This window comes from Polistes dominula, unplaced genomic scaffold, assembly GCF_049000335.1.
Source record: "Polistes dominula isolate Pdom_NZ unplaced genomic scaffold, Pdom_raw_medaka contig_49, whole genome shotgun sequence".
Classification (NCBI taxonomy): Eukaryota; Metazoa; Arthropoda; class Insecta; order Hymenoptera; family Vespidae; genus Polistes; species Polistes dominula.
Genome location: NW_028300914.1, coordinates 565,808 through 585,629, shown reverse-complemented (window position 1 = coordinate 585,629; position 19,822 = coordinate 565,808). Strand labels below are relative to the sequence as shown.

General features: G+C 33.1%; 1 protein-coding gene across 7 annotated transcripts in view; it reads left to right on the top strand.

Annotated features, from left to right (window-relative positions):
- The window catches only part of LOC107069348 (uncharacterized), a 215,190-nt gene that overhangs the window by 192,109 nt on the left and 3,259 nt on the right, over nt 1–19,822 (top strand). For all 7 annotated transcript variants that reach the window (XM_015326593.2, XM_015326592.2, XM_089169874.1 and 4 more), the window contains 4 exons: nt 17,978–18,425; nt 18,827–19,079; nt 19,435–19,510; nt 19,595–19,768. In XM_015326593.2, the coding sequence (XP_015182079.2) occupies nt 17,978–18,425; nt 18,827–19,079; nt 19,435–19,510; nt 19,595–19,768 (951 nt within the window). The remainder of the gene's footprint in view (nt 1–17,977; nt 18,426–18,826; nt 19,080–19,434; nt 19,511–19,594; nt 19,769–19,822) is intronic.

Sequence of the window (19,822 nt, the reverse complement as noted above, 5' to 3'; positions counted from 1 at the left end):
TTATCTATTTTTCATCATCTTCCTTTCTCTACACATCCGCTCGTCGTAAGCCATTCACGTTACTAATGAATTCGATCGAGGATTTGCATAGGCGCGTTGGAATTTATGAATGCATATAAACATTATCGACAGTTTTTGCTTCTGTATGCTTTAAACGTATACGATACCGGTATCTTTGACATGCTAAATCATATACGAAAATCAATATTATCTTATGAATTATTTTAATAAATCACCTACTATACAAATTAGTATCATTTTTATTACAATTTCATAGAAATTCGATTACAAGGAAAACATTTGGATTAATTATAAACATTTCCATTAGAAATTTTACGATGAAATAATTATTTACAAGATGTTCTTCCAAATGTTTGCCAAAAAATATAAATTTAGGAATATCCAGATATTCCAAAAATATTTCGTTCTCATTTTCATATTTAAATACTTGTTAAGTCATCTCACGTTTAGTTTCTAAACATTTTCTGAGAATCCAAGGAGTGAAAAAAAACATTTACTCTTCATGTTTTCTTCTATTCCTTTTACTTTTTGTAAAAATTCTCAAGGTTAACACCGTAGCAAAAAGCGTGGATAATTCTTGTTTTTTTTTTTCACGAGGAATGATAAAAAAAAAAGACAAAACGAGAAGAACGCGTTAAGTACGAGGAGAATCATTTCGTTCCGTGTATTGATATTCGATCTATCACACGTGTAACAATATCAAATGTACGTTCTTTTACGATTGCACATTGCTTATTTAAAAAACATACAAACTATGCGAGCCTATCTTATCGTTAATAACGAAGAAAAGTATGTCGCTTGAGTTAGTTGATGCAGAGACGTATACTTCTGATGATTAATGATGCATTAATTCTTTTAAACTCAACAAGGAAGATATTTGTGTATACACAGATGATATTTCGTTATAATATAATACTCACTCAGTACGAAAGATTAACGTAAGATAAGATCGTACACTATTATACTTTTCCAAGTAATTAAATGCAAATATATTTAATTTCATCATTCTTTTGATTATTATTATTATTATTATTATTATTATTATTATTATTATTATGTTATTTTAGATTATATCTATTAGGTTTTATAAAAGAACGTGCTTTAGATCATACGATGCACTAATTGCATTGACCTTTTTCGTTTTGAAAGACGAGGTCCTCGAGGCGCCAAAGTGCATCAAAGATGATCTCTCTGATCAAATACCGGAACTGTTGTTAATCGAAGAAGAATACAAGACGTGCTTAGCTTGAGTAGATAACAACCATGTATTCACAACTACGAGAGATTTTAGTTTGGCAAAAAAGATCAAACGAAAGTCTAGAGTTGATTTGAGATTTATCGGTTCTTTTTTTTTATGAACATTATCTTTATCGTGTCATCGAGTCAAGGAGAATCGGTTCATTTTTATGTTAATTAAAACAAGAGAAAGAAAAAAACAAATGTAATTTTAAATTCACGGAATGTTAATATTCGATTAAAATTATACGAACAATTTCCTGGTTCGATTTATACTAATTTAGATTCAGTTTTTTTTGGTTTTTTCTTTTTTTTTTTTTTTTTTACAAACGAATACATTATATTAACTTTTGCATTATTACGTCATTGCTATCATCGTAAAGATACGTAAAAATGTGTTTAGTTTTTTTCCTTTTTTTTTTATCGAATAAATTGTTCATATCAATTTAAAATAAAATATGACAAAATGCATTTACAAAAATCTGACGCAATTAACGAAGATGGGAATAATAGTGCTTGGTGAACATAAAAGGTTTCTTCTTGGTGGCACTTGTACGATATCTGACCTGAATATGTTTTGCTGCTATTATATGCTACTCAAGAAATAAAGTCGTTAGATAGAGAGAGAGATACACTTTTTACGTGTCACACGAGGTTGACGTTATCTGCAATATTCTTACGTTTTTATTTATTTATTATTTTTTTTTTTTACAAAATAACAAGAATGAATCTTTTTAAATATAGAGGATAGAAATCTGAACGATTTTAACATGAAGTCTCTTCGAGAATGGAAAAACAATTCACATAGAAATTTCCATCTTTTAATGTGTAATGACTTTCGCAAAGGGGGAAAAATAAAGACGAGAAGTAAAAAGAGGTTACTGTGAAAAGTTTCAAAGTACAAGTATGAAAAACTCGACATTTTAAGTTTCACCTTATGAGGAAAATAATTCACATTTAAAGAAGCATGAAAGTTGACTTTATCTTTATCGAGAACGTGTTAAACGTGTATGCTATAGTATTGCGATGCAAATTTTATTTCTGAACTACATCACCGTGTGACATCACATGTCACTAGTTATATATATATATACAGTCAATTATAAACAAGTAGGTGAGAAAAAAACTACAACACAGTTTTCTTTTTACCTATTCAAACCTTCCTCGATTAATGTAAATTATGCATTCCGTGCAGTGTTATTTTTTTTTTCTATACGAAAGAAAACAGCATAAATAAAATACACTTTTCATATTATAAACAACTGAAATGAATCCAATACTTAAAGTTAACATTAAAAAACAAGGAAATCAAACTGTTGGCAGATAGATGACGAAAGCAGGAAAAAACAGTGCTGACGATTATAAAACTTGGATAGGATCGAATCGTTTATTTCTACTAACTTACATAGCTAACTAATATCTCTAATCTTCTAATGTTACGATCTTAAGTTAAATTTCTTCGAATTCATCAACGCACAATGTAGAAGCGTGTCTACCAAGTGAAATAGTGCGAGCTCGACGAAGCATAACAAAACTCGGCTCTTACATACATATATACATACATACTTAAGTTCAGCACAAACCCGATAACAGGTTTATTTCCGTACCAATTTGCTCGGAAGACGAAGTAAAGCGCGAACGATCGTGAAACTTTTCAATTGACACGAATTACGCGGGATATTCGCGTCAAATGTTAATCGGCTCCTAATATCATTTTATTTCTTAAATAAAAAAAAAAAAATATTCAAAGAAACATTTTATAAAATGATTATACATAAAATTAATCAACATTTACTAATATATTGAAATTCAGTCATCTCATTAATTTGTACAACATGATACCCTTTTTCTTTAATGTCATCTATAAATTAATAATCTTTTTTAAAGTAAAGTAATTAAACCGGTCAAACTCTCTCTCTCTCTCTGTTTTTTTCATCCGTAAGTTCGTTTGAAGATGTTAAGATTCACTTCGTCACGATCTTTCTATGAAATATTTTTCATCGATAATAAAATATAATTCTTGTCGTGAAAGATCTTTCGTGCTCGAGTGATCATAGCTGTTCATAAAATAAAACAAAAAATCATTCCATTGCTTCCTGAATATCAAAGCTGAGGAACGGTATTACGTTTTGTAAATACTTGCTTAGGCACAAACTTGTCGGATTATATAACGCTGAGTATGATCTTCCTCGGCTTTCCATCGTTAGCTATATACATATATATGTTAACATAATGAGCAGCAAACATCGTCTAATCCACATACACACACATGCACTTCTAGAAATGCACGAGCAGCTTTAATTACGGAACGCATTGCGTTAATCAACTCGTATATTGCTGGTAATACGAGTACAATAAAAACCAATGCAAAGGCAGGCATTCTTTTGCTAAAACATACTGGGGAGTAAATGTTCGCACGTTCTTTCCCAGATTGTTTCTTTTTATTTGTCTACCTATTTTAAATCCATACAAATTTCTTTTTAGTCTTGACAAACGATGTATAATTTTGATTAGAATTAATTAGAAAATCGTAATACTTATATATTGTAACTAAAAAATAAAATAAAAAAATGTAAACGTTGTTTATTTAATTGAGAAGATAAATGTAAGCAACAGTTAATCTAATTTGATTAAAGAACCAGAATGGGTTTGTTCGTAGAATTTAGTATAAAATGGCAATGGTTGCCATAATGGTATCCATGACGCAGGATCCAAACTCGTAGTCCCTTCTGTCTCTTTCTCACTGACTTTTACACACAGTTGTATCTCACAGTTTATGCACTGACGCATCTACCAAAATTCCTTTCTAAGGCACACACCAAGCATGCTTTCGAAGAGAGTAAAAGCGGATTCGCGGCTTGCACCCGAAGACACGTCTCTCCTCTTTTGCCGTTATATTTTTAGAGTCACGGCTGGTCAACATTCTCCTGATCTTCTCCCTTGTCATGTCCTTTTTTTCTTTTTTCTCTTTTCTTTCTTTTTGTTCTTGTTCTTGTTCTTTTTCTTTGACTTTTTATCCTTTCTCTTTTTCACTCCCTATTCCATGAATTCTCCAGAGAATGTTCGTGATCGCGACAGCTGCACGACGAAATCGCAACGATCCTACAACCATTATCGTACTTTTCGTTAAACCTAACGAAATCACTTATGCTATTTCAAGGTAAAGTTTTTGTTATTTTTACGTCGATTCTCTGGCGCTTTAACGGCACATTCATTAACATCCTATTCGAAACTAAAACCCATTGAAATACCACCGGAAGAGAAGAGAAAATATTTACGTCCTTTTCGGCTCGATTAATTTCAATTTGAAGACACGTTGAAAGATTTATTCTACCTATGTATATTATTTTTTATCCTATACAATTTTATATTACTTTAATTTATTCCAAGATTTATTTAATTAAATTCAATATTTTTTTTATGAGATGTCTTTCTACAGAAAATTTGTCTTCTTGTTTTATTGATTTGGTCTCAGAGATTCGTCAACTTTCTTGTCTCTTTAAAGTCGACTCAGCAAAAGAGGTTAATCTCGTTGTAATAATCAGATAGGAATGCGATACCAACGGGGAATTGCGGTTAAATCTAAGCAGTTTCTTGTTAATTCGTGCAAAGAATGGTGACGACGACGAGTCAACCGTGTAAATCTCAAGATTATAACGGTTTTGTTATCATCCTTTACTTTTTTTGGATTACGATGAAAATTCAATTATAATATTAACTGTTATTTACATAATGTTACATTTATTTCATGTTAAACACGCATGTACACAACATTTGTTTTTACTTGACTTTTACATTAGAATTTTTGTTGTTTTCATTAAAATACATTTTATAACACGACCATGCCCGATTCGTATTATTGCACAAGCCATAATCGCTAAAGAAACTGTGCATAGAATTCTAGTTATCCTTCGAAACAATCTGAACGGTGTGCAGTTAGAGTTGGCCTTTCGCTTTCATCCCCGTGAATATGGTAAGCGGAGAAAAGTTGGTCGATTTTATCCCTAATTAACGAGCTATCATGCTACGTTCGTGTTACACGATTCCTCTCCTAAATTACAATCAAATTTTTACATCTTTAATATATATAAATGACGTGTCACGTTATTTGTTCGTAATGGACTTCTAAACTACTGAACCGATTTTAATCAAATTTTCCACACTGTGTGCAGTTTAATCCAACTTGAAAGTTAGGATAGTTTATATCTCAATTTATAATCGCAATATTATTTTATTGCGAATTATGACTTAAAGACGTGTGTATCGGACTGATTGTGAGCCACAGCAACGCGTGGTGGGGCACCCCTAATTTTTTATATATTCTAACTGAAGAAAATAAAACATTGTTTAGGATAGTGTACAAAGAATAAAAATAAAATCTAAAAAATACAGTTGCTCTCTAACTAATTCATGTGTTACGCAAGCGATTATATTATCTCTCGATTATCGACAATTCGTCCGTGATAATGAATGCATGTTGTGCTCGACCCACGTGTGTGTACTGGTGCACGAGGAACGTTAATAAGTGGAACAATGCCTTTATAGATTTGTATCGTTGAAAGGTGTGAAGGCAACAAACCACAATATATATTTTTTTTTCTTTCGAAAAAGTTACACTTGCATGATTTATAAAACGTCAATAATAATTCACCTATGCTACTAAGTACACGTGGAAGCATCGATTATCTGGGGGGAAAAAAAAATCGAAAAAAAGAGAAAGAAAAGAAAAAGGTCAGAAAAACAACTATCTAATACGTGACCAAATTCAAGATGAAGTGTTTTTATAGTCGAGATTCGTTTGGAAAGTACTACGCGTCTTTACTCTAATGTTTTCGACGAAGTTACGCTTACATAATTTATTCCAAAAAAATTACCATGATTGTAAACATACGCTATAAGGATTGATCATAGGAAAAAGGAAATAAAAATACTATTTTTTTTTTTTTCAAGTAAAAAATATCAGAAATAATTATCCGCGTACGTGATTGGTATTCAAGACGAAGTATTTTCTTTGCGATACTTTCTACATATTATAATAACGAAAGAGAGAAGAGAAGTAAAATAATTTAAATGTAAAAGTATTTAATAGTACAAAATTACGACAACTATTTGAACTCGTGTCAAAGTTTATAGATCATATTCCCTTCAGTTATTTTTTTTTTCCAAAAAAGAAAAAGGTTATACTGTTATCACCCGTCTCGATAAATACACGTGTAAATATTGACTAGAAAAGATTACGAGAAAAAGTAGATAAAAATTGAAAGAAATTATCTACGTGACAAAGTTGTAGATAGAATTTATATTATCTGTAACTTGGTAAAAGATATTTTTCGTGGTCGTGTGTTTGAAAAGAGGAGTACACGTAGCTGTGTCTTACCAACCCCCCTCTAACCCCCGAACATGTAGTGATATTCTCGAAAAGGACAAAGAAACGATATCGGTATTCCAAAGACGAAGTAGAAGAAGGCCTCGAGAGATATCACGTGACTTGGTTTTCGAATATACCGTTAAAATCGCTTGGGAAGACGAAGTCGAGGAAACGCTGAGAGAGGAGATGCTGGTGCCTGCCTGCCTTCCTGCCTAACTGCCTGACTGCCTGACTGCCTGACTGCCGTTCCTTCGAGATTAACGAGAGAATGCACTTGGTTTCTTCGTACTGTATAAACTAAGGGTTCCTTGCCCTCTTCTGTTAGTGTATGGATTTCTTCCTTCCTTATTTCCTTATTATTATTATTACGAATATTACCTCAGAGTTTGAACTTCCTTGAAGTAGCAATTGATCGAATTAGAGATTCCTTGAAGATGTTACTCGGAAAATACGAGAATACAGATATATATTTAAAAGGATATCATTTGTTACTTTCAACGAACAATAGTTGTTGTAACTATACTAGCAACACATCCATTTGACTTTGTGATTAGGATCGATATAGCTATTCACTTTGCTTTTCCTCTCTATGAACTCTAACGATATTCACAATTAACAGAGTATACGTTATACTTAAATACTCTTATTTGTATGCACAATATGTACGATACACCGTAACGAGGACGTATATTATTATTTAGTCTTATGTCGTAAATTCCATACTATAAATTATAGGCGTGGTGGTCGTACTAGTAACCATTCTTGATTATATCGAACATCATTGAGTGAAATTCACACGTAATCTTACACTTCATATTATTACCTACGACCCAGAATTCAATACTTTTTTTTCTTCTACTTACTGTTCTACTTTTCTTTTTTAACTACGTCTATTTCTATACCGATTTATACCGTTACCGGTTTAATTACATTTTTTTTTTACAACAGTTATGTCTTCTTTATTATTAAGTATTAGCCTAAACATATGTTAATCTTCCTCGTTTCCTCCTATCTGGGAGCAATTATTTGTTTTTACCGAGGGTAGGTTGCTAGCCTTGCCCTCGAACCCTCCTCCTTTATCTGGGCTTGGGACCAGCTAGCTAATATCTAGATATCTAGATACTAACTAGGCGGAGTTAAAAATGTTAATGATATTATAAAAATATCTGTATTATTATCTGTGTAATATATTTAGTGTAAAAAAGAACAAAATTGCATTGAAATGTTCAAGTTGCATTGTCGATGATGTTTGAATCGTTCACTTTTATTCGTAATAATCCTTCTCCGATCGTGATCTCGATAGATCGTAACGATTGCTTACGTAAATCATAAGCATCCGTCTCGCCTTTGTATTGTGAGAATCATCGTACTGTAAGTTGAAGCATGGAAGCGAATAATTGTCCAATATTATTCACCAACCTTGACACATCGGCCATTCGAATGACTATTTGAATGACAATGCTGCATCGACAACCGGGACGTTCATTTAATTCCTATGGCAAGCCATATTTCGTTATGCCGAGTTAAGTCGATACTCACAGAAATCGAATTGTCGATATGTCGAACACGTTACGAGATTTGTCCGATTTTTGTTGACGTTTTATCCATTTTATTTTCGAATACATTGACCATTTATAAAAGAGAAAGTACGTGATATACTGGATAAGCCATTTTAATTTCAACAACAACTAATTTATGTGGTTTTATTTAAAAATAAAAATATATAAACTAGAAAACAAATGTTTTGTCATAAAATTGTAGACAGCTGAGAGATATTTAAATGGTCCAATTTAAAGACCCAATTTTGTTACCAACGATTACTAGCAGAAAGGAAAAGAGAAAGTTAACAAAATATATTCAAAAATATTCCCAATTAAATGTTACATCAAATATAATTCCTTTCTAATAGAATTTCTATGATTTCATTTCATTCATTCGAATTCCAGTATCACGAATAATCGATACGTGTCATTTTTAATTGTGTCATTTAAACGTTATATCATACCTGTCTTACCGTATAAGGAAATAAATAGTAGAATTTATTAAGTTGTTTTTTTTTTTTTTTTTTTTTACATTTATTTCCTATTAAAAATACGTAACACTTTCCATTTGTCCCTGTTCGCTTAGGACACGCAAGATGATCGTCTCCTTAGCAATGTTCTCATATTTTCCCTTAGTAATGACACGTCGTCGTAAAGGTACATTTTCGCAAGTGGCATATAATGACAGTTCTGGTGTAAGCGTAACGCGATCAGAATGAAATAACCGAGTCCGAGGACTTTGATTATTAGGGCTGTCATTGCAATGCGATGGTAGCATTAATATTGTTGTAATAACGCAACACGATGCACTAGAACAACAACAACAACAACTGTGTGTGTCAGCGAGTTTGTAGTATAAGAACATTTCTTGATAATATATTCGATCGTAAAGGGGGTTGGTATGGCTGTCGGAGAAAGTTTAAATCCGGTGTTAGACTCTTCGTGCTAGGAATAATGATATCCTGTACTATCCTTTAATGTAACTTCGATTACTTCATTTCACATATAACAACTACATATTACGAGCATACGCGAAGCAAAACGAAGGAAGAAGAATTTTATGCTTGACACGAGAGAAATTATTTTATCCTATTCTTTAACTTAGGAAAATCTATGAAAGGAGTCTAAGAACATTGGTGGTCTTTGAAAGAAAAAAGAGAGAAACAAACAGGATGCTACCTTTAAAATCCTTTTAACCAAGGTAAATAAACGTAATGTCTGAGACTGAGAATAAGTTAGTAGAGTGCAGGAAAAATCTTTCTCTTTCTTTTTCTATCTTGTTTGTTAGTCACGTGGGATCGAAACTGGAGCGTTGTAATGCACTGCATGGAACGCCTATGGCGGTCTTTCTGCAGGCAGGCACATGTATCTCCCAGTGGTTTAACTCAAAGAAGAGAGAAAGGCAAACGACTTATCGACAGACTTAATATATGTGTATGTATGTATCTATGTATATATGCACAATATGCACATATGCACATATCTTTATACGTATGAATATATGTATGTTAGGCTACACGTTTGTATGTATTTGCTTGGCCAATAAGTCCATGGAGGGTTTTTTTTTTTCTAAGTAAATAAACAGCGAAACTTACATGGACTTATTGGCCAACCAAATATATATTTGACCATATGTATAAATGGTTATATGTGTTTGTGTGCTAGTTGCAAGTAAGTTGCTATTGGACATGGTTGAATTCAGAAACGTGTGTTAGAAAAATGTTTCTATCATCGAAAAGAACTCTGACGACGACGACGACAACGGCGACGAGGATAACCAAGCAAGACGAAGTCACGGATAATACCGTATCGAAAGACCAAGCTAAAGTGTAACTAGCGTTATTGGCGCTGCGTTGCATTCCAACTCGTTGCGTAATTGTCTGACGGAACGTAGTAGGTCTGGCTTCGTTCCTTCGGTTATTTCTTTAGATGGAAAACTAAACTTCTGACGAACTTGTAGATATTTTTTACTTATATTTTGCAAATTGTTTTTTCAATACTCAAAGTGCCCCAAAAAATAGGTCATACCTATCTCTAGAAAGATATTTTCTATAATTGAAGACTTTCGAAACAACCCATAAAAGGACAAATAAGAAAGTTATATGATTTTTATCTAACAAAGTTTGTTTAATAGTCCTATACTTCCGGAACACCTTGTAGATTGAATATGAAAGGGACAAGAACACGCATATACCTATGTAAACTTTCCATTTCACCTAAACGTTCTTACTTATGGAATGTCTCATTTGAAATTATAACTGTCTACTATCAATGTATTATTTGCTGTCACTAGTCTATTGTTTGATCATGCGAATACGTGACGCCTTATATAAACTTTCAGTAGAGTATGATGGGTGTTTGATATCGTTGAAATTGGAGCATAGAAAAGTATGAAACACAAAAAGGCGATCTTTCGTATCTCGTAATTAAACATCTTAGAAGATTAAACGTATCGAGGTAACATCGGCACGCACGATCTCGTGATGGTGCACTTTAAATTTTATTATCGATCATTATATCGTTGAAAGTCCTATTTTCTTCTTAACGTTCCAATTATTAACGCTATCCGTTGAAAATCTCAAATGATTGCGAACATATGGGACGCGAAAATGATTAATAATTTGTAATTATGATACTTATAGTATCTATTAAAATTCGTAATGTCTCTTTGTTTACAATTATTTTAATATCTATAATTACATACATATGATTTGGAATTTTTACCAAAAACCTTCAATTGTATTTTATTTAATAATATATAGAATCAAAGATTAAACCCTTTTGCAAGTTCCCTTCCCATTTGTTCGATTGTTACGATCACAAAACTTGTACGTGATTTATACAGCAGCTCGTAAACTAATTGTAAGCTTCGTAAATAAACTATAGAGTAAAAGAAAAACGCGACTAAGAGAGAAAGAGAGAAAGAGAGAAAGAGAGAGAGAGAGAGAGAGAGCAATGGTATACAAAATCGAGGGTTAGTGTGCACCCTTTGGCAATTCGTTTCTTTCAAATAGACTCTTGAAGGTATGTATGTGAGAGCGAGACGACGATATAAATTATATGGGTGCAAATGGATGTGAATTACAGCTAAGGCCCTTATTTCTCGGTTTAATCGTTACCTACTACGCAGTAGTTAGGTACTACACGCATATATACGTTTGATTTTTCCAATGGTCGTTCTTCAACGGTGCAACTAGCTCGTCATAAAAGCAAAGAAGCACATGGCCAGCATGGAATATCGCTCTTATGTTCACTTTCATGAAAGACCACACCATGAAAATCAATCTGAAACACTACTACTCGAATTTCGTTGACGTAAACGTGGATCAGCAATTGTCCTACCACCTGGGTTCTCTTTCTTTAAATGATTTCTTAGAAATTACATTTGAAAAATATTCCTCATGTCGAATATTTAATATTTGCTTTTGTTCAGATACTTCTCTTGCTCTGATATTTTGAGAAAATAGTATAGTAAGAATAATTATTGGCACGTTACATTCCGAGCCACCTTAATTCGTAGCTACTTAGTTAGAAATCGTAAGTAAAATAATGACGTGCCATTGAAACAAAAGAAAGCAATACTCGAAACACTTGTGTGCTGTTAACGGATTTTACTTACTGTGGGGAATGATTATGCTTTCGCGGAAGAAACATTTATTCTTTGCCAAGACTATAAATTTTGCGCATTAAATAAACGGAACTAACCACGGGCGCCAAAGTTTGTCGACTTGTACGAACAACGACGTTTAACTTTTCAACACTGAACATTTTCTTCTGGTGCTCGTTGTTGAAGCGACAGATGCGGAGACCTTTTATGTCACATAACGCCGCCAAAATGGGCATTGTGGTATTCTCTGTTTCGTCATGAATAGTAGACATTTCTGAGGGGGTCGCTATGAAAGACCCAGTATGGACCACAGTGAGCGTTCTTCATTATTATTATTATTATTATTATTCGCGGTTTTTACTTTATATACCGAGAAATAAAACAACAATATTGGATCTTTCTTTTAGATTTGTCGCATCGTAACTTCGTATAATCCAATAAATTTATTTATAAATATTTAAGAAATAAAAAATAATTAAAGTATCTCATAGACTATACACAAATCACTGATCATATGTTCGAGGAATCGATTAAACACGCGATCGCGTAAATCTAATGTTTATTTTTCTCTACCACAATGCATCGTTCTTTTTTTCCGTTCCAATTTTTTATTTCTTCTTATTATCTCTTTTTCTAACAATAAAGAGAGTAAGAAAGAAAGATGCAATAAAAGTGCACGAGGTATGAAACGACACTACGTTGCGTGCTAAGGAACATAAATAATATGGGATATGTTAGCAGCCGCTAAAACTGAACGAACTCCGATCTGTTATGGTGTAAAAGAGAGGGAGAGGGAGAATGAGAAAGAGATAGTGAGAAGGGGTGGTTGTGGTGGTGTATGTTAGACTATCCTCATCTTCCTCCTTCGCATCCGCTTTCGCGCTTGAACCGATCATAAATCATGATTTATATACGTTTCAACGTGTAAGTTCCCGCTCTCGTAAAAACCGATTTTTCCTTCTTACGTCAAGCACACCGTGGAGAGGGGGATAAAAATTAAACAAGTGAGTAAAAATTAGGTAAGAAAATGTAACGAAAAAAAAAAAAAATAAATACTTTTTTTCCCTATTTTTATGCATTTACAATCAGAGTCTCGTGTCTCGTGTGTAGAACATTAAATAAATTGGGTTTAAATGTAGGTTAAATAGATTGTTCGAATTAACAAAAGAGAAAGAAAGATTCGTGTCATGTGAAAGTGGACGATATGAGATTTTACCCGAGTGAATTAATTCATCAAATTAATTTACATTTTTTTAATAAACCGATGCACCGTGAATAATTCAATTTAAATATGTTCTTTAAATTAACGAAAATGAAAACGAATGATACTCGATCATAACGAGAGAACTTTTTAATCATTATAATGTTTTTTTTTCTCTTTTTAATAAACCAATGTACCATTACGAAATATATATTTTTAATAATTTAAATGATAATGAAAATTATTCAACATACGATGCGAAACAAATTTCTCCATCTCAGTTTAATTTAACTAATAAATTTATTCATTATTAAAAACTACGTTGAAACGCATTTAAATCTTTCATTATTAAAACAAAGAGTTATCTTTCGTATGAAAATAAAATACACGTAATTAAAAATTAAAATGATATTTTTATCTCTTAATGAATAATTCAATGTCAAAGACTTTCATAAAATAAGACCTACCCTAAGTTTAATCATGGTGATTAATATCGTAACAAGAATTTTCATTATCTCCCTCTATACAAAAAAAATCTCACATTTGAAAGATTAATTTAAGAATGTATATGGTGGGTATGATATTTTCCATAACGATCAGAATTTCTTCGAGGTTCGACCTTAAAAGGTCTTCAAACAACTCGACAGCTATGGTTTAAGTTTCGCAACGATTAAAGTGAATCTTCGTCAGAGACGAGTTTCATGCTAGATACGAGAGTGGAAAAGAGAGAAAGAGGGAGAGAGAGAGAGAGAGAGAGAGAGAGAGAGAGAGAGTTACACTGCCGTCGGGCAGAGAACGATAAACGATGGAAAGGATTTATTCGACCTTTGCGGTCTTGGAATGCAATCTTTCGAGACACTTAGCCGTACGTGCTTTCGAGGACTACAGATTTCACGAGCTACCAGTACCTGTTTTCCTCGCGAACAATTTTTTACAGTCTTTCTTGTCTCTGCCATGCCGCTATGTAAGAAGTGCAACAACAACAGCACCACCACCACCACCACCACCACTATGCACATGCAGCACCAGAAGTAAGATGAAAAGTGAAAGTGAATGGAATACGTGAGAAGAAAATTCTACGAAATTACATTGACTTTCTTTCAAATCTTTTCATCAATTCTTATGTTCTACGAATCTATGTGAACGTGTTCTCTCATCTTCATTATAACGTCGTTAAAACATCATCGAAGTTTCTTATAAATTGATCAATAATAATAAATGTGAAATATATCATTGTAATATGAATGACTTGTAGTTTCTAATCTCGTCTATGATTTATTTTCATTTTCATTATTTTATTATTACGCAGGAAGTGTTATCTAATTTTTAGCACAAAACAAAAAATATAATTTAGTTTATTACAAGTCGATACAATAATTCTCGCATTACTTTACAACGTGAGTCTTATTTTATTGCAAAACGTAAATGCATAATTTTATTGAAATCATTTATCTAGTGCATGATTTTTGTTTTCTTTTTTGATCAAGCAAAATAAGGATAAATTAAAACGACACGTTTTAACGATGATTCTCGTATATTTTAACGAAAGCTGGATTAACAAGAGTAAACTGAAGAGGTCGCTCTTATTAAATGGTTTTAAAGTTCGCACGGTTAACACATTTGCTCTTCTTTAATTAAAAATCGTACGTTGTTAAAGGACTATTACTCGTATATCTGTATGAGTGTTGCATATACACTACGACAGCATTCGCTTCGTTTCAGATATATGCAACTTAATTGATCACGTATGTAAGTACGATGTACCCAAGTTATTTCCCCTTTTTTTCTTCATCCTTGAATGAACGATTAATATGCTATAAATATTGATGCCTAACCTATCTCAATAATGCTACGTGTAAAACTTCGATGAGGTTTAAATAAAGACGTTACTATAAAATATTGAAAATAATTAGAAATTTCTCGAGTCAAACCAGTTAGGATTCTTCATAGTTTAAAAGACCTCTAATTAAGACAATCAACTCTAAGAATAATACAAATAACATTACTCTACTTTTTTTTTTTATACAAAAATAATCTAAGTATACGGAACTTGTATGTTTGCAAGAAATTCCTAAGTGGTCGACAACCTGTCACTCGAGTTAAATGGAATATCCATGGCGGTGAGCCTTTAAACTCCATCGATAATAGGAAAGTCTACGTGTTTCTTTGTCGATCCTTACTAGTTTCAATTTATAAACGAGAAAAACCATTTGGAATCGAACCTAAATGTATTATACGAGTTTTCTAACACAACATCGTCATCCATCTCGTTCTTTTTCTCGTGATGAACGTTAAATATTCAGGAAAGTGTTGCACGAATACCGGTCGTACGACGACCGGTCTATAAAATAATAAAAACAAAGAAGTATTGCCACACGAATGAAAGAGCGACGATTAACGAATCGATAACGAACGATTCGATTAACGTTTAATTAACGACTGACATTATAAGTCAACTATGACGTGTTGTCTTGTTTGTATGGAAATTTTCTATGCGCACTTTTACAATCAAATCTCATCAAGGTTTAATCGAAATTTGTATTATTCTAAGATATACGAGTATTAGAATGAAATTAGATTTGTTTATTATAATAGGAAGCTTGGTAGATCAATGTGTTGTACCAGAGAGAAGAAATATTTTTTAACAAAATTTCAAATAAACTGTAATTCATAAATTCCTAATAAATTAAACAATTTTTATTTCTAAATGTGTATCCTGTATTTAAAATATAAACATTATATATTCGTTTGTCACGAACAACGATAAGAAACAACGATTATTCGTCCCTGATAAGATTTCAAGTAATTCATTACACTCCAGGAGGTGAAGAATCTCTATTCCTCCCTCCCCAAAGATTTATATTACATTTTTATCTTTCAAGATGTTTTTAAAGTTCAAATAATTCACATTTTTTCTGTCGGAATTTTACTAAACTACGTGGAAACTATTTTTTTTCCCCTCAAGTACCAAGTATTACAATTCTATCGTCGTGACTTCAAGGGTTATTTCTTTTGTCTCATTTTGGAATACAACACTGACAACTCCTACTATTTGTTTCATGACGTTGAAGATAAATGGTCTTAACGATTACCAAGAACAAGCTAAGGAAACTTTGATTGACATATTGTACTTAATCAAAAGTTACTTACTTAGATGTATCTTATGCACAATACACGCATAAAGTTATCTAAAGATGCAACTCACATCTACAATTATTATACACGAATGTATATGCATGAAGGGAAACAATTATTATTGTACGATATTGATTGATACATTTGTTAGATTTGAAATTTTAATCATTCGAAACACCAATACTATTCAACGAGAAATATATCATGAAACATTGAATTTATCGTTCATGCTTCGTACGATTTGCTAGAGTTGATTTATTATATCGTATGTTCTATGTATCGAATTTCGTAATCAATTCAAATGGAATTGCGTATTTTGCTTTTAGAGAAAAGGGACGACGAACGAGATTCCCCATTTCAATGAAAATTGTAATCCGGAAAAATCCATTCCGTCCCTTCTAAGCAATAATCTTCGTAGTTCATCCGTGACAGAAATCAATATCACGAAGAGTCGTGTCATTTGTTTCGATGATACAAAAAGTTGTTGACAATTTATCAAAACTATTTTATTTCTCAAATAAAACGAAATAACGCAGAAGTATCCAAATGAATTAAAAATTTCAATAAGATGTATTCAATATAATTCTTGTCATTAATTTTCTTTTTATACATTTTTTTTTTCATATATTTGAAAATATGTACACGCGTGTTAGAAGTAAAACGAAAATAAAGAGGTTAGATCTTTATTAAAAATAATTAAACGAGAATAACTTTCTGCATAACTTCGTTCAATTAAAGAACTTCTTATAATTGATCATTGAAACATTCCAATAGGGAAAAGAGAAACGTAACTTGGCACGTGTCCTAACTACAATCGCAACTTAACGTCCCGCGGGTTTCACAGTGAAAAGAGGATAAAAAAAAACTGTAGTACATATTTTCTAAAGCTTAAGGCGGTAAAACTTTGAGATAGAACGTGTCACGTGTTACATGTGGACAAAACGAATACGAGAAATGTACTCGAATCAATTTGGTAAATGGAGCTTGGCGAAGAATAAACGATGGGATTATTCGAAAAAGAAAGTACGTGGATTATTTAATTCTATGATTGGTTTCGCATAATTTTGATTGAAAAATGTTTGAAAGAAAGTTTTAATAAGCGTCGAATAACTACAATTATAATATGAAACTATAGAAAAAGATAATATACAAATCCCCCTCTTCTCATACATGAAATCTCACTCTATTAACATGATAGCTTCGAAAACATGGAGACAATCCATGTAGTGCGTCTGTTTTATGACAACAGATATATACATACATACTCTTCTTTCGTTACGGATACTCGATCGAAATTGTTCACGTTCCATATCTTTGAATTCAGAATAAACTACTACTATACTCGTCCCATGGCAAAGAGGATTTCACGCTTGCGTGAACACGCACCGTGAACATACAACAGACAATCGCACACATATAGCGTTGAAAAGTTCTACGATATGTTTTCTGTAAACGTTCTTCTTATGTGTACCGCCCCCCTACGTGTTTCTCTCGACAATGATCCCCCATAGATACATACATACGTGTATACGGCAAAACCATGACGCCCCTCCTCGTCCTTCCTTCCTTCCTTCCTTCCTTCCTTTCTTCCTTTTTCCCTTCGCTCGTCACGACGTTATTTACTTCCATATGTCGATTTATGGCCTCTCCTCGGCCGAGGGCGGAATGCTTCTGCTATGTGCACGCTGCAGGGGGCTTACAACATAGAAAGCAGACACGAAAATATCGTTTTTCATCATGGAACTAAGTATTCCGTGAGGACCGTCATTATCTCTATATCAAAAATTGATATTGCTCGTGCTAAATTTGATATTCGAATTATTAAAGCATATAATAATTTGTATTTTGTTCATTTGTTTCATTTGTAGAGACACATCGACAAAGGAAGCGACCTCGCAGAGGCTGCGAGTGCGAGCGGACTCCGTGAACTCGCGAGATCCTTGAAACAACATCTGCGAGGATTTGGTTCAAGATTAGAGGATAGACGGGAATATCTCGAGGATACGTCGAGATGTTGTCTGCTACAGGACCGTGCTTACGAGTGGGCCCAGGAGGCTCGCGTGGCCGCCGAAAGGAGATCCCAACAATTTCTTATGGCGAGGCCACCCCTCCCACCTGAACATTTCAACGAGATGATGGCCCTCGCTGAAAAACTCGGTAACGAGATACTACTTGAACAATGTCGCATTGCCAGGAGCAAGTGTGCGGAAGCATTAGAAATTGCTAGGACTTCTTCGGCACCTGGTTCACCAGCTAGAAGAAGATCTTTTGCCACTTCGGACTCCGCAACTTCTTGGGACGACAGTCTGACGAAGAGTGAGTAATCAATTCAAAACATGCATCTTTTACGTATCTTTTTTAAATACACGAAGAGAGATAGCATGAACTTTTTGGACCACCCAATAGTAAACCAATATAACATGAAAAGTACGTAACACAGTAGCCTGTTAAAACGACGATATGATAAGACTGACAGGCCTTAAGATAGAATGATGATGGATGTTTCGTTGTTATATGTTTTTTTTTTTTATCATTGAACTATGATACGCATTTGTTTGAAGTACTTTTGCGTTGTAGTTTTATTTAAAAAGTTGAATAAATTCTTTCTTTTATTATTCAGTAAAAAATATCTAGCAAAAGAAAACTATGTTTAGTCTTTGTACTAATCGCGCTAAAGTTTCATTTAAAGTTTATAGAATGAAAAATGATTTGTGTAGGAACTTCATGGGACGATAGTGATAGCACCGCATCTTACGCATGTCCGATGGAAAGTGTTGGATCCGGCGGAAGTGGAGGTCGACCGGTATTGGACAACATTGCCGAACTTCGGGAAAGTGCTGAACAACTTCTCGATTGTTCACCACCAAGAACACCACCAAGAAGTCCAGCACCCCGAAGATTGGTCAAACCTCCAGTTAATTCGCATCTTCATAGGGCGGCTAGTATAGCACCCGGAATGAAAGCCAAAAAGTATGATTTATATTATATCCTTATTTCTTACAAAAATATATTACATTCAATATTTAATACAAATATTTAAATAATCGATCGTTCACATGGAGAAGCAAAATCTACGAAAAAAATTGAAATACGCAAGTATAGTTAAAGACAAAACAAACGAACAGAAAAGCATTTAAAAATGTACAAACTTTGATCCCTACGTTGATGAATTTACAGACTTTTTTAACTTTCTCTTATTTTCCACGATTCATCAACGAACGAGTAGTTCTCCATCCGTAGTTCCCTGAAAACCGCAATTTCAATTATGCGGTCATAAAGAATTATTACATGTAAGATGTCCTTAATAAAGAATTTCACCTTGCAGAACGATACTTCTTATAATGAGAGAGATGATACAAACTGAACGAGACTATGTGAAGTCGTTGGAATATATAATAGAGGTATAATAATACTAACAGAAATAACATTACAATTGTTAACTTTTTACTATTGCAAAGTCTTATTCTTTACTTTGATTATTGAAGAATTACATCCCGGAGCTCGTGCGTGAGGATATACCCCAAGCTTTAAGAGGTCAAAGAAACGTAATCTTTGGTAACGTCGAGAAAATCTATGAATTCCATAGTCAACATTTCTTACGAGAGTTAGAACAATGTGAACAGTCGCCTATGCTCGTGGGACAATGCTTTTTAAGACACGTATGTATCTTCTGTTATTATTTGTATTTTACCGATATCAAACGAGACATCAAT